The 13,253-nt window shown below is 35.0% G+C and overlaps 1 protein-coding gene across 1 annotated transcript; it reads left to right on the top strand.

Annotated features, from left to right (window-relative positions):
* Positions 1-548: 548 nt before the first annotated feature.
* On the top strand, positions 549-4,226 carry LOC311066399 (taste receptor type 1 member 1-like; the record flags this gene model as incomplete). Its single annotated transcript, XM_084087590.1, has 6 exons — positions 549-724; positions 843-1,140; positions 1,222-1,974; positions 2,085-2,297; positions 2,388-2,508; positions 3,292-4,226. 6 exons carry the CDS (start codon positions 549-551, stop codon positions 4,224-4,226), a joined length of 2,496 nt encoding a protein of 831 aa, XP_083943716.1.
* Positions 4,227-13,253: the final 9,027 nt, after the last annotated feature.

Genomic DNA, 13,253 nt, shown 5'->3' with positions numbered 1-13,253 from the left:
CTGCCCCCCCTTTATTAAATTAAAAGGGCTTTATTGACAAATTTTTTTTTTTCAAAAACAATGTGTGTGTGTGTATGTGTATATACACTACCAGTCAAAAGTTTTGCATCGGTAAGATTTTTAATTTTTCATAAAATCTGTAAACAATGCTCGAATTTCAGAGACATTAGAAATCCATTAGTGTGTGTTATGGTTTAGGAAACTTATTCTATAGATTGGCTCCTCTGATTTTTTCTAAAGCTAACATTTGAGATATTGATATAGGCTATTAATAAGAATGAGGTAATGATGGTGGTAGTTAGTAATGTTAAAACTATGGATATTTAAAGTGGGGTTTTTTGTAATGTGGTGTAATGCTCTACTTAATAACTGATTGATGTAAACTTTTTTTGAGTTTAGATATGGAAATTGAGCTTTGTACCAGTGAATATAGTGGTTTAAGCAAATTGAATTGTGTTGTAAGCAAATTCAATTGTTGTATATAAACCTGACTTCTATGGATTGCCACTACAGATTCCAGTTTTCCAACCAACGATCCACCGTAAACCATGCTTCTGAGTAGCATTTACTTTTTTGCCTTTATTAATTATTTCTCTTTCAAAGTTTCTTGCTTAGAATCTGAGTTCAGCCTGAAAGGAGATTACTTGTTGGGTGGCCTTTTTGCTTTACATGAAATTCAATATGCAACACCTCTGTTCTCTCCAGAAGCCATTGAATGTTCCAGGTAAGAGAGAAATTTTTTACAGCAGCAGCATTTCCTCAGTATTCAATATTTAAAGTCATTTTTTGTTAATACAAAGATTCAATTAAGCACAATTCACTTCCTCACTGTTGTGTTCTAGATACACTTTCTCAGAATCTGGCTATCAGATGTTCCAAGTGATGAGGTTTGCTGTTGAGGAAATTAATAACTCCACCACTCTTTTGCCCAATGTTTCTCTGGGCTATGAAATTTTTGACCATTGTTCTAACACAAATAATTTCCCTTCAGTCTTAAGTTTTATCTCAAAAAATGGATCGATAAAACCCAAAGAAAAACTAAATAACTATCAGCCTAAAGTGATTGCTTTAACTGGGCCATATGGAAGCACAACAACTATTACTATTGCACCACTGATCACAATGGACCTTATACCATTGGTAAATTATGTTTTTCATTCCCTTTTTAATTTTTGTAAAGAAATACTACACACATAATACTGTTATCCTCTTCTTTTAAAGGTGAATTATGGAGCTTCCAGCTATGTATTAAGTAATAAACTTCAGTACCCCTCTTTTCTAAGAACAGCGCCCAGCAACAAAGACCTGATTGAAATGATTATTCGCATCATACAATGGTTTGGTTGGAACTGGGTTGCCTTTCTTGGTGGCCAAGACGATTACAGTGAAGACGGCCTAAGTCTATTTAACAAGTATATACGCAATACTGGAATTTGTTTAGCCTATCAAGAGGCTCTAAGTCAAAGGACAAATTACAGTCTAACACTTAAAAAGATTGATATGCTTAACATCAATGTCATTGTTATTTTCGCTCTGCCACAATATGCAAGCAACATTATCAAAACAGCCATAGAGAACAACATCCAAAACAAAGTATGGATTGCAAGTGAAGCATGGTCTATGAATCAACAGCTTCCAAGAGAGCCAGGAATTGGGAAAATTGGAACAGTTATTGGCATTACAGAAAGATTGTTGTCTTTGCCCGGATTTAATGAATTCATCTATAAAGATAGGGGAACAACTGATGTTGGCCATAATGATAGTGCTGATAGTGATGTCAAGAGTAATAATAAGACATGTAATCAAGATTGTGATTGCTGCACAATGTTGACCGCAGAGGAGATTATAAATGAAAATCCCACATTCTCATATGCCATCTATGCCGCCATATATTCCATAGCTCATGCATTACATAAGGTTCTGCAGTGTGACATAAATGAATGCAGCAAAAACACAACAGTTAAGCCATACATGGTGAGTAAATGCATCATAAGATGATAATGACATTTTTAAGGAAAAGTAATAGTCATTCTTATAGCAGCATTCATCAAATGAATGGGGACATTTTTACCACTTTACAACAGCTTCTAGAACAAATCAAGAAGTTGGACTTCCCACTTAACGGCCGTCAGGTGAAATATGATGAAAATGGTGATCCAACTGTCAGTTTTGCAGTCATACGCTGGAATACTGAAACAAATCCTCCACGATTTGATATGGTTGGCATATATGATACATATCCAGAAATTACTTTTACTATCAACAACTCAATCTTGTCCTGGCATAACAATGGTTCGGTAAGTTATCTTTTTGGTGAGTAGCCTACTTATCTAAATATTTACCTGACTTAGCTTAATTTTAATAACAAATTTTCTTATTCCATAAAGGTTCCTTTCTCAAACTGTTCTGCTGAGTGCAAGGAAGGATTTTCGAGGGAACCTGATGGATATCATTGTTGCTGTTTTCTGTGTAAAAAATGTCCATGTAACAGCTATGTGAATTATTCCCGTGAGTACTTTAAGCGATGAATGAAAAAACCTTGGCATTTCAGGTTCTTCAGTCCACTTTATTTTAATAGGGAAATAAAATGAAACATTTGCACATTTAGTTGTTATAGCACAAAAAAATAAATAAAATAGTTTAAAACAATTAATTGATCTTAAATTAGTCTGTAGATTACAATGAATAATCTTTTAAAAGTACATTTAATTAATAAAATCATTAAATAACCGCTCCATTATAAAATTTTAACCACATGGTCTAAATGTAACTGTTCATATTTTTTACAAATTTAAAATGATTACTGTCTACAAATCTACTATTAATAAAAACTGTATAGCTACTGTCTATGTAAACACTCTTAATAGCAAACATGTAGTAAATTCACAAATGACAATCTTTTTTTTTTTTTTTAAAGACAACTTCAAATAAATCTCACTAATGTTGATATTCAAATGAAGTGTCAAAATTATTAGCCACTCTAAAATGTGTTGAGATTACCTCAAGAAGTTCAAGAAGAACCCCATCTTCTTCTTTTCTGCTGTCTCCCAATGTAATGCAGAGCTCTAATGTGGTTTACTGGTGTTCCATTCTTCATTCCACACCATACCATCTGTAATGATTTCATTGTTTGAACGAACCACGTCCTTATTACCTGCAAGGTTACCAAACTGGCATTTGAATCTATGCGAATACATTTTCCACAGATATTTCCCACCATCATGCATTGTAAAATCACTTTCTATTTGACCTTGATCACAAAAGTTTTCATATGATTTTACTGTTTCTCAGGGGATCCCTATACATGTTTTCCATGTCCAGAGAGTGAATGGTCTGATGAGGGCAGTGCGACATGTAAGACACGTTCTGTTGTCTATCTTCAATTCACAGAAATCTCCTCCATCACTGTCATGGTTTCTGCAACATGTCTAATTAATCTCCTTTTTGCCATATTTTGCCTTTTCACCTATAATTACAACACACCAGTGGTGAGGTCTGCTGGTGGTAGCATGTGTATCCTGATGTTAACATGTTTGATAATGTCTAGCATAAGTGTGTTCTTTTTCTTTGGAAACCCCACATCTGTACACTGCCTCCTGAGAAATGTAATATTTGCATTTTTCTTCACTGTTTTTCTCTCCTGTATGGCTGTCCGTTCCTTTCAAATTGTTTGTATCTTCAAAATGGCTGCCAAGTTCCCCAACATGCACAGCCTTTGGGTAAAGTACAATGGACAGTGGCTCTTTGTTGGATTTTTTTCTGTCATTCATTTAATTTCTTGTGTGCTGTGGATGACTGTCTCAGCTCCCAAAACTTTCAGAGACTCATTCACTTTTAAAGACCAGATTATACTCACCTGTGAAATAGGGAACACTATAACTATTTGCATTGTTACGTTTATAGGTTGGTTTCTTGGTTCCCTTTGTCTCTTATTTTCTTACATGGGAAGAGATCTTCCAAAAGATTACAATGAAGCGAAATCAATAACTTTCAGTCTCATTTTGTACATTGTGAGCTGGATTGTGTACTTCACAGCATACCTCATTCTCAAAAGCCAATACATTCAGCTTGTTAATGCAGTGGCCCAGATATCTAGTATATACGGAATTGTCTTCAGCTATTTCATACCAAAATCTTACATTATAATATTTCAACCACAAAAGAACACTCCTGCATACTTTCAAGCATCTATTCAGAATTACACGCAGACCATTAGTAGGTCTTAGACCACAACAAAGCACAGTAAACACAGATGCCTCCTTTTAATTAGTTTTCCTTTTAAGAAATTTTCTGTAAAAGGCTTTTATACTCATTGCTATACTGTGTCTTTAGATCCATTAGTAGTTCCCAATATTATTATCATTTGTTTGTGTTGTTATATCTGCTTGTATTGGTGCTGTATTTAAGTTTTGTTAAGAAAAAGCTATCCCTTGAAAAGGCAAAATGTTATAAAACACTTTACCGGTATGCCAGCATACATTTAACTTCATCATTCATCAGCCTAAATGGTAAAATAGGCCCTTCTAATCACACTGCAATTTGAATAAAGAAGTGAAAAATGAAAAAAAAAAAAAAAAATATATATATATATATATATATATATATATATATGTCATGATTTATTTACCATTATGTTGTTCCAAACATGCATTTATTTCGTCTGTGGAACACAACAGAAGATCCTTTTAACATTCTTATTGACAGTGCTTTACCAGAAGACTGCTTATTCTGTCCACATAGCCTACATACAAAAGGACATCTAGTGTGTCTCAATGTGATATTTTTAACCACAGATTGTAGTGGTACAAATATATATTTAATTCATTAATACAAACAATTCTTCCATTATATAGAAAATGTGGGGTCATGTAATATATTCTACCATGATAATCGAATGGTGTAGAATAATATTAATGAACCTGTTTTATAGTTTCCCGTCAGTGCTCCATTTGGCCACATGGTGGCATAGCTCGATATATCTTTCAAGCTTTCAAGTCAGAATGTTCAAATGAAAATATGCTGATTGTTGCTGATGTTCAGTTCAGTGTTGTGCAGTTTCACATTAATATGCCTTTTCATACAGTTCCAGGCGATATGAGCTTCTCATGTCACATACTTGAATTCCTAGTTACACTACACTATATTAAACTAAACAATTTGGCAGTAATATCATAAAGCACATGGCAGTTATTGTGGTAGGCTATTAATCTTTGAAGAATAGTAGGCTGAGTCTACAAAAATAAAATAAATAAATGCCGTAACAGCATCATAGGCCTTCTAATAGCAGCAAGGAAATTAAATGTGTTATTTAAAAAGCTGAACTGAAACGCCACATAAACATTGAACAACCCCACCACCCACCCCTCCTTTTTTTTTTTTTTTTTTTTTTTTGCATCAACGAACCCATTCATTATTTTAACAGAACGCATATTTTGTCCGCCAAAAATACGAAGCGAGGAAAATTAGCGGGCCGCCTCCAAGCTTTTCAGAAGATGGTCCGATTTTACCACATAGGCTGCTTTGAAGTTGTAAAGTACTCTGGGAAACCAATAAGATTTGGTTATGGGCTACTTTAACACAGAAGCATAGGCCTAACCATGACAATCTTCGTATTACAGCCATATCGTAGGCTATAATGATCCAAGACTGCTAGGTTTGTGGGGCTTACAAAAGAAATATGTATTTTAAGTTGTAACAACACCAATAAAATGTTTACTATATCATGGCAAGGAAACCTTTTTTATTATTATTTATTCCCTGGTTAATTTTGCGTAAAACGAAAGTGTACACAAGTCGTTATTCTTTTACAAATGTGTCTCAAGTTCTGACGAGTAAATGGCAGATGTTTTGCAATTCAAGGCGCAACCATAGACAGGATTTATTAGTGCTTCACAAAGAGGGGCTCGTCTTTTGTTAAGTCCTTGTGTTTCTCATTGAAAAGCGTGACAAAGGGTTCATCCTTCATGGAGTTTTAAAGTTACTTTCCACTAGTTCATTTCAGCCCTTGAGAAAACCCAAAGCAATGTTAATGCCCCTCTCTTCTCCTTTGAGACAGAGATCTCAGTCCACACAAGCAAACATAAGGTATTGTGCACCTAAACCAAAGACTTCTGAATAACATAGTCTAGTCTATAGAAATTCGTTAATAGAACGTTTGATTAGCCCAATACAAACAAGACCGACGCGTGGCATTTTACAGTAACATAAAATGTCGAATTGTGTGTTGTTTACGTTATTAAATATATCAAGTTGGCTGTTTTGTTTAATTTTGCCGGAAGCCATTTGTTTCATTTTTTTTTTTTTTTTTTTTTTTTTTTTTAACCTCTGAATAGTAGGCGGTTCTCCGATTTGTTTCGCTCTTGGTTGACCCGTTCCGTTGACATTCAGTGAGGATTCCCGAGACATGCCGTCATATTTGCAAAAGCAAAATTCGTTCAGTAGCCTATATAGCCTATCATATTTTCAAATATTTTAAAGATTAATTTAAATAATTACTATAACTTAAGATGCATAGACGGTGTCCATATACAAAAATAGAGCCAAGTTTCATCGCTGCATATTGGCAAAATGAAAGTTTAGGCGACTAGCCTACTGCGGTATTCAAAAGGCTATTCTTTTTTCTAAACTTTTTTACATAAAAAATGAACCATCATTTATATTTTCCTTTTATCTCTGTAAAGCTTCTTTGAAACAAACTGTATTGTAAAAAGCGCTATACTAATATGGTTGTATTTATATCCATAAGTTGTTCATTTCCTATGTCTGTATTTATATTCATCATTCTGTTTTAACCAACACCAACGTCAGTTTTAATAAAATGTAATTTCCCCTAAAAATGCGAATACCTGTACTATAATTACTAAAGGCGGTTAAACAGAGCGAAAGAAGCATCACCGGATTTGAGAGACCTTTGAAAAACATGTTTAACGCGTTAGAGTGTTGACAAAGGGGTGTAAATTGCATCTGTCCTAATTATATGTTGTTGTTGTTTTTTGTTTTGTTTTTTTGGGCCAATGTGCTGCAACATGTTGAATTTAAGCGTGAAAATAGCGTGATAAACATCATCGATGAGGTACAAAGGAGTCGAGCCTTCCACCATGCACCAAGCTGCTGTGCTGCAATTTCATACTGATTTCGCGCTACTTTGTAAGACAGCAATGTAGTGTTTGAAACAATTATTCGGTGCATTACACGCAATTTAATCTGAGATTTACATGCTTAAGTGATTGCTTGTAGCAGCATAAACAATAGGCACAAACACATAAGTGTATCTTTTAATTATAATATAACTGAGTTCTCACTAATATTAGACTCATTCAGAAATTTGTAAAAAATAAAATAAAATTAAAAAAATGAATAAAAGGATGCAATATTATTTACAAGTGATACTCCTGGACTCTTTGATAGACATAATTGTCTGGAACACCCATCCCCTAATGAGCAATCGCTTCAGTACTTTAAAAACTACAAGTAACTAAATGCTGGTAAAACTTTTTAATTAGGCTAGAGCTGTTTGAAAAAGTATGGCTGTATGATATCCACGTCGTGTGCGCCCTAAATGCGTCTTTTGATTAGTGAGGTCGTAGGTAACTCTTTATTTTACACGTCACATGTAGCTACTATAGCAATAACTATATTGTGCATAATTACATGTGCAACTTGCCCTAAACCAAACCTAATTACACTATAAAGGCACTCTCTCGCATATCTTGCATCTGAATCTTACGTAATCTTTCTAATTTTCTCTAGTCACAGGAAAACGTCATAATGTCATATATTAATTAGTCTACATTTTAAATTCGAAGTCTGTTTGTGTCCAAAAAGCATAGGCTGTCAGATTTTAATTGTAACTTAAATAATGTGACCCCAATTAAATGATTGACGTTGTCATTAAGCACGAAGCCTTGGAAATATGCAAGGAGAAAGTGTAGTGGAAGACAGGCCTTGTTGGTCACAGGGTATTCTAAGGCGTTCCCAAGGACCCGCTGTTAATGAGGAAGTGTGTAAAATCAGGCAGATAGGGCCGTCGATAGGAGGCGTTCCTCTGATTCGCCTCGCTCTGCTGTTTGAAGGGAGCATCCTGTGTCATTTCTTCTTTTTCAGACAATATGTCCAATCTTACAAGTACCAAAGATATATTTTGGATTCTACTCATCACAAAAGAAACGCGCACATACGAAATTATGAACCTTTACTTTGAGAAGACACTTCTTAAATCTCCAAGGTGCTTGCTTGTGACGTATTAAATGTTAAGCGTAAAACCTTGCAGGTTCTCCAACGGGTGACTGTTTGTATCATCATTTCGTTATAGCAATTCTTAAGCCTTTTTCTGAACAGTTTCACTCCACACGACGGTGTCTCTTTATTAAAGCAAATAGCCTATAGCACACTGTCACAATGCTCTCAAATTTTGTTTAATCACTGACAAACAATTAATGTTCAGACCATTTCTGTCTTCGTCAGGTATTAAAAAACATTAAAGCTTTTAAGTCTTTATACAATAGGCGTGCATGGACAACTAACAAGACAGCAATTATCTAATGAAAACACAATGGACTCTCCGAATACAAATCTTTGAACAACTATAGAGCAGATGACGCCAGGTACAACGCAACAAACATCAATATCTGTCCATAAGTAGTTTTGAGCACTGGAACAGCTTGTCTAGCCTGTGCCTAGCCTAGGTTTCAGTGCATGGACAATGACACCAAGTAAAATTAAGCCTTTCCCTTATTTGGGTTTTTAAAAATTGGATTATTAAAATATTCTTCACACGATGGGAAACTCACATTGACATGCTCTTTGGGTTATTTTATGGCATCACCCCCATTTATGCAGTCTACATGACGAAATAATAGCTGAATTTACACAAATATTTTAAAGTTTACATCCTCACATCCCTTTCCTATTATGGTGTGTAATTTCTTCAAAGATAAATGACTGTTTTTATGCTTTATGATAGTTGTGTACGAGTAGTGAAATTATCCACCGTTATGAAGAAAAGTAGGCTATATATAGGCTATATGTTTCACCAAAAGAGTCTATATGATGTTGAGATCTAGCTTTTTTATTTGGACCCAACATGACCACAAAAGGCGCAGTTTGAAAAAGTAGAATATTGAAGTCGAGCAAGAAAGGCCACAGTGGGATACCAATCACCATGACGATATGCTTATTAGAGAGGTAAACTGTCACATTGTTCTCTCATTGAGACCTCTGCTGTGCGGAACCGGGGGATGGACCGTGAAACCAGAGGCGAATAGTTTCAATAGTCCGTCGCAGCATAGCATATGGTAGCCTACTGCCAGCTAACCGAACGCTGACACCAACAAATTGCAGATTTAATACTAATTTTCTCTGAAGGAAAAACTCATGCCACATTGCCACCCATGCGCATTTTTTTATCAGTCTATGACTGACGCTACTTTTTCTACTACGACGAATTTTTTTAGTTATACAATAAATACATCGTTAAGACAAAATAAGACAAGTGTAGATAAACGAATGTTCAAACACACACACACACACACACGGGGACTTTCAATAGACATATTGATTTTTTATAGCCTACTGTTCAAACTGTAGGCTATATTATCCCCTAAGCATAATGCTAAAACACAATTTAGAATTTTGATTTATAAGCTGTTTTCCTCATGGGGACCAAAAAGATAAAACATTTCTGGTATTACTATCCTTGTGGGAACAACGTAGGAACGGTGCGGGGTCACAGCTAGGGTTAAGGGTTTTTGTGAAACACACACACGCGCGCGTTCACTTTATACTATAGCCTACACCGTTTCAAAATTTTGGAGAACCCAAATAAACCGTATTGATAAACTGAAAAAAAGATCAAAAGCAAGTGATGAATTTGTATTTATTTTATTTCAATTTAAAATGAAAGAATATTAAACTTATATGGAATCAATAATTCATCGTGAAAATTCAACCTTTCAAGATTCGCTGCTTCATTTCAACTAAAACCAGTGCCCACAAGTCTTTTGTTCTTATACAAATTGGTTGCTTATTCTGTGAGGTAAATGGCAGATGCTTTGCAAATCAAAGAGCCTCAGTAGACAAGATTTGGTACTTAACAATGTGAGAGGGTTTTTGTCTTTAGTTTCTGACTGAATGGCTTCACAAAAGCTTCCATCCTTCGCTGGGTTTTAAGTTACAATGCTCTAATTTAATTCAGCCCCTAAGAATAGCCAAAGCAATTAATGTTCCCCTCTGTTTTTATCCTTGCACACAGCCAAACACAAGACCGTGGACGCCTAAGTCAAAGTAAAGACTCCTTAAAGACCCGCGGTCTAGTCTATATAAATTCATAACTTGCAATATTTGATCAGACCAAAAAATGTTGTCGCGTGGTGTTTTATGCTTTGTAATAGCCCAATTATTATTTTATGAAGAACAAATAGGCCTACAGTACGTCATATTTTATATAGCATTTACTTAGGATATAGTATGATATTATACTTTGTGGGGAACTATTTGTTATTAAAATAATCGGTAAAAAAGGATGTTGTTTGGAAAAGTTGCCTTGCTCACGTGGCAGATCACTTTCAGGACACGTAAGTAAATTCTGTAAAAAGGCAACACTAAAACAATCTTTCAGAATACAAAAACAAAACAAAAACAACGAATAAAGCATTTTACGATATAATTTTAAATCGTATTAAAGTATTTGAATTGTGTTGACGATACTTGTTTTTTGTTTTACTGGTTTATATTTTTGGTAACTGTCATTTCGAGCCCAAGAACATCAGCTGATTCTCTTTTACTGCCATGATTTTATATTTGCATGTTAACAATGAATTGTAGCGCTTTGGAAATGGAACGTTTATTGCAGTAATTGTATAATTGCTTCACTAATTGTTGTTAACAAGCCATATAATACTTCAGTCACTACTGGATCTCCCAACTAAGCGTGCATGATAAAAGGCAGTTAGGGTTAATCAGTTACAGATGGAGAAAAGTGAAAGCACTTCCAAGCTTTTGATAAACATGCGCTTAACCTTTATCGCAGTCTGCTATTATGCCAAACTCGAGCACAGATTGTTCCTATCTTATTGTTTCTGACAAAGTTGAGAAAACGGTGAAACCTCTAAATAGAACACTTGGCAATAAAGTGATCTTCTAAGCGTTGTGTGTGTGCTATGCAAATATTCTTTCTTTCATTTGATCTGAAATGATGGACTTTTTTGGTAGCCTACAATTGACTAAATAAGATTATTTGCTTTTGAAAAGTGACTGTGAACTGTACCACAGTGTGAGCGTGTGACTGACGTGTAAATCAGTGTCACAAAAGAGAGCTGATTTGCTCCGATTTCATACTGATTTGCGCCGTCTTACGCTGTGAAAAGAGAAACACAGCAGCGTTTTGAACCAATTATTTGGCCATTTCAAACAACTGAATCTCAAATGCTTGTAGATAACATACATGCATCTGTGAACTACCTATCTTTTAGTTTGTTAGCCCAACATGTTTTATGTAAAAATTAAAATTAAAATACGGAATAACAGAAAAGCGAAGAGCAAGATGAAATAGAGGTTAACATCACTCGGATTTTTTTCTTCTAATTATTCAACCAACTGGCTTTTTGACAATATAACTAGTTTATTGTTGCTTGCATTATGTATTTAACATACAAATTGAAAACGTTTAACATTGTGTGCTCTTTGCAAAGTTTGATGCAATATTAGCGTGTTGTATTAAAAATGGTCAGATTCTTTGAAAGAGAACTTGCACAATAGACCTAGATATACAATAGACCTGAAAGATCAATCGCTATTCCTATACTTAGGCCTATATAAACTGTAGTGTTTTTCATTGCCTTCTAAAGGCTCTTGACTGGAGCTGCTGAAATGGTAATGTGATTCTATCAGTGCCACGTCATTTGTTTCCTCCTAAATACACCTATTGTATGGTGAAGCCGTCTCAAGTGAAAAAAAAGTCTTAACGCTATCAATGGACATTCATTCATCCTGTCGCGTGTCATGCGTTTGGAGGCACCCCCTGTCTTTCTTACTGCGCATGTGCAACATAGTATTGTATTTTTTACCAAAAACATTTATTTTGATCAAAGAAAAAATAAGAACCAAAATGTCATTGCTCCAATAATGTTAATACATTTTTAATAAACAAAATAACTGAAAAGGTCGATTGAATTGTGAAATTAACACCAAGATGTGCAGGCATTAAAAACGTTTTTTTCACCTAACTGTTCACTTAACCACTTTGTAAAAATTGTTTTATGTGAAACTGTAGTTTTTCACACCGTGGAAACTGAAGTGGCTTTACTTAAATAGGTTCTTCATTTCTATTAAAACCCTGTAGCCTACGACATTCCCAAGGACAGGCCCTATTGACGGGTAAGTGTGGAAAATCAGGCAGATAGGGCCCTCGGACAGGAGGCGTTCCTCTGATTCTCCTCGCTTATTTCTTTGAAATGAGCATCTGTGAGAATTCTACTTCTTTTTGAGACCAGGTATGTTCTCAAGTCAAGCTTAAAACACGAAGAGCTCTGCTTGTAGCATGACCATTTGTATTCTACAGGCCAAATAATCATAGAAATTGTGGGCAGTTTTAGAAAAAGTTGCTTTGGTTTGTAGAATCTTGACATTTTAATTCAGCAAAGGTGAAGGTTCCCCTTCCTTATTGGCAGAAAATTGTCACGTTGTGAAGACACGGAAAAGATTTCCACGGTGCTGCCTGTCCCACATGGCGTGAAACTTGAAGAGAAAAGGATGAATAGTCGGAGCTAATTCCTCTACAGCTCGTCTGGTTATTTGTAACACTTCCCATTTTACGGTGCTTCTATACAACTCTCTAAAAACTACATTTTCACCCCACACGATGATGTTTTGGGCCAGCGCTTAATTGTTCATTTCTATCTAAACTAAAATACATAAAATATAAGATTTATCCCTCTTAGGGGTAACATAATTATAAGCGTTAGTCCAAGTATTGAAAAGCAACTGTTTGGCATTTCAAACTAAATTAAGCTGGCATGTAAAAAAGTCTGTTGGCCGATAACTAATTACGTATGACGCAAGTATACGGACAAGTAATACTCACAAAACACACACAGTATTAATTAATTATGTTTCTTCTGATTATATAAATAAGATCTCGTGGTTTATAAAAGAGAGTAAAACCAAAATTACTCCTAAGCTCTTTTTTGAGAACAAAAGCGCAGCCAGGAAAGCAACTTCATGCTGATTGGGTGTCCAGAAAAAACTAAATAGATGCT

Source organism: Abramis brama (genome assembly GCF_963993115.1).
Source record: "Abramis brama genome assembly, chromosome: 16".
Taxonomy (NCBI): Eukaryota; Metazoa; Chordata; class Actinopteri; order Cypriniformes; family Leuciscidae; genus Abramis; species Abramis brama.
Note: the sequence above shows the minus strand (reverse complement) of the source record. Positions and strands in the feature narration are given on the sequence as shown.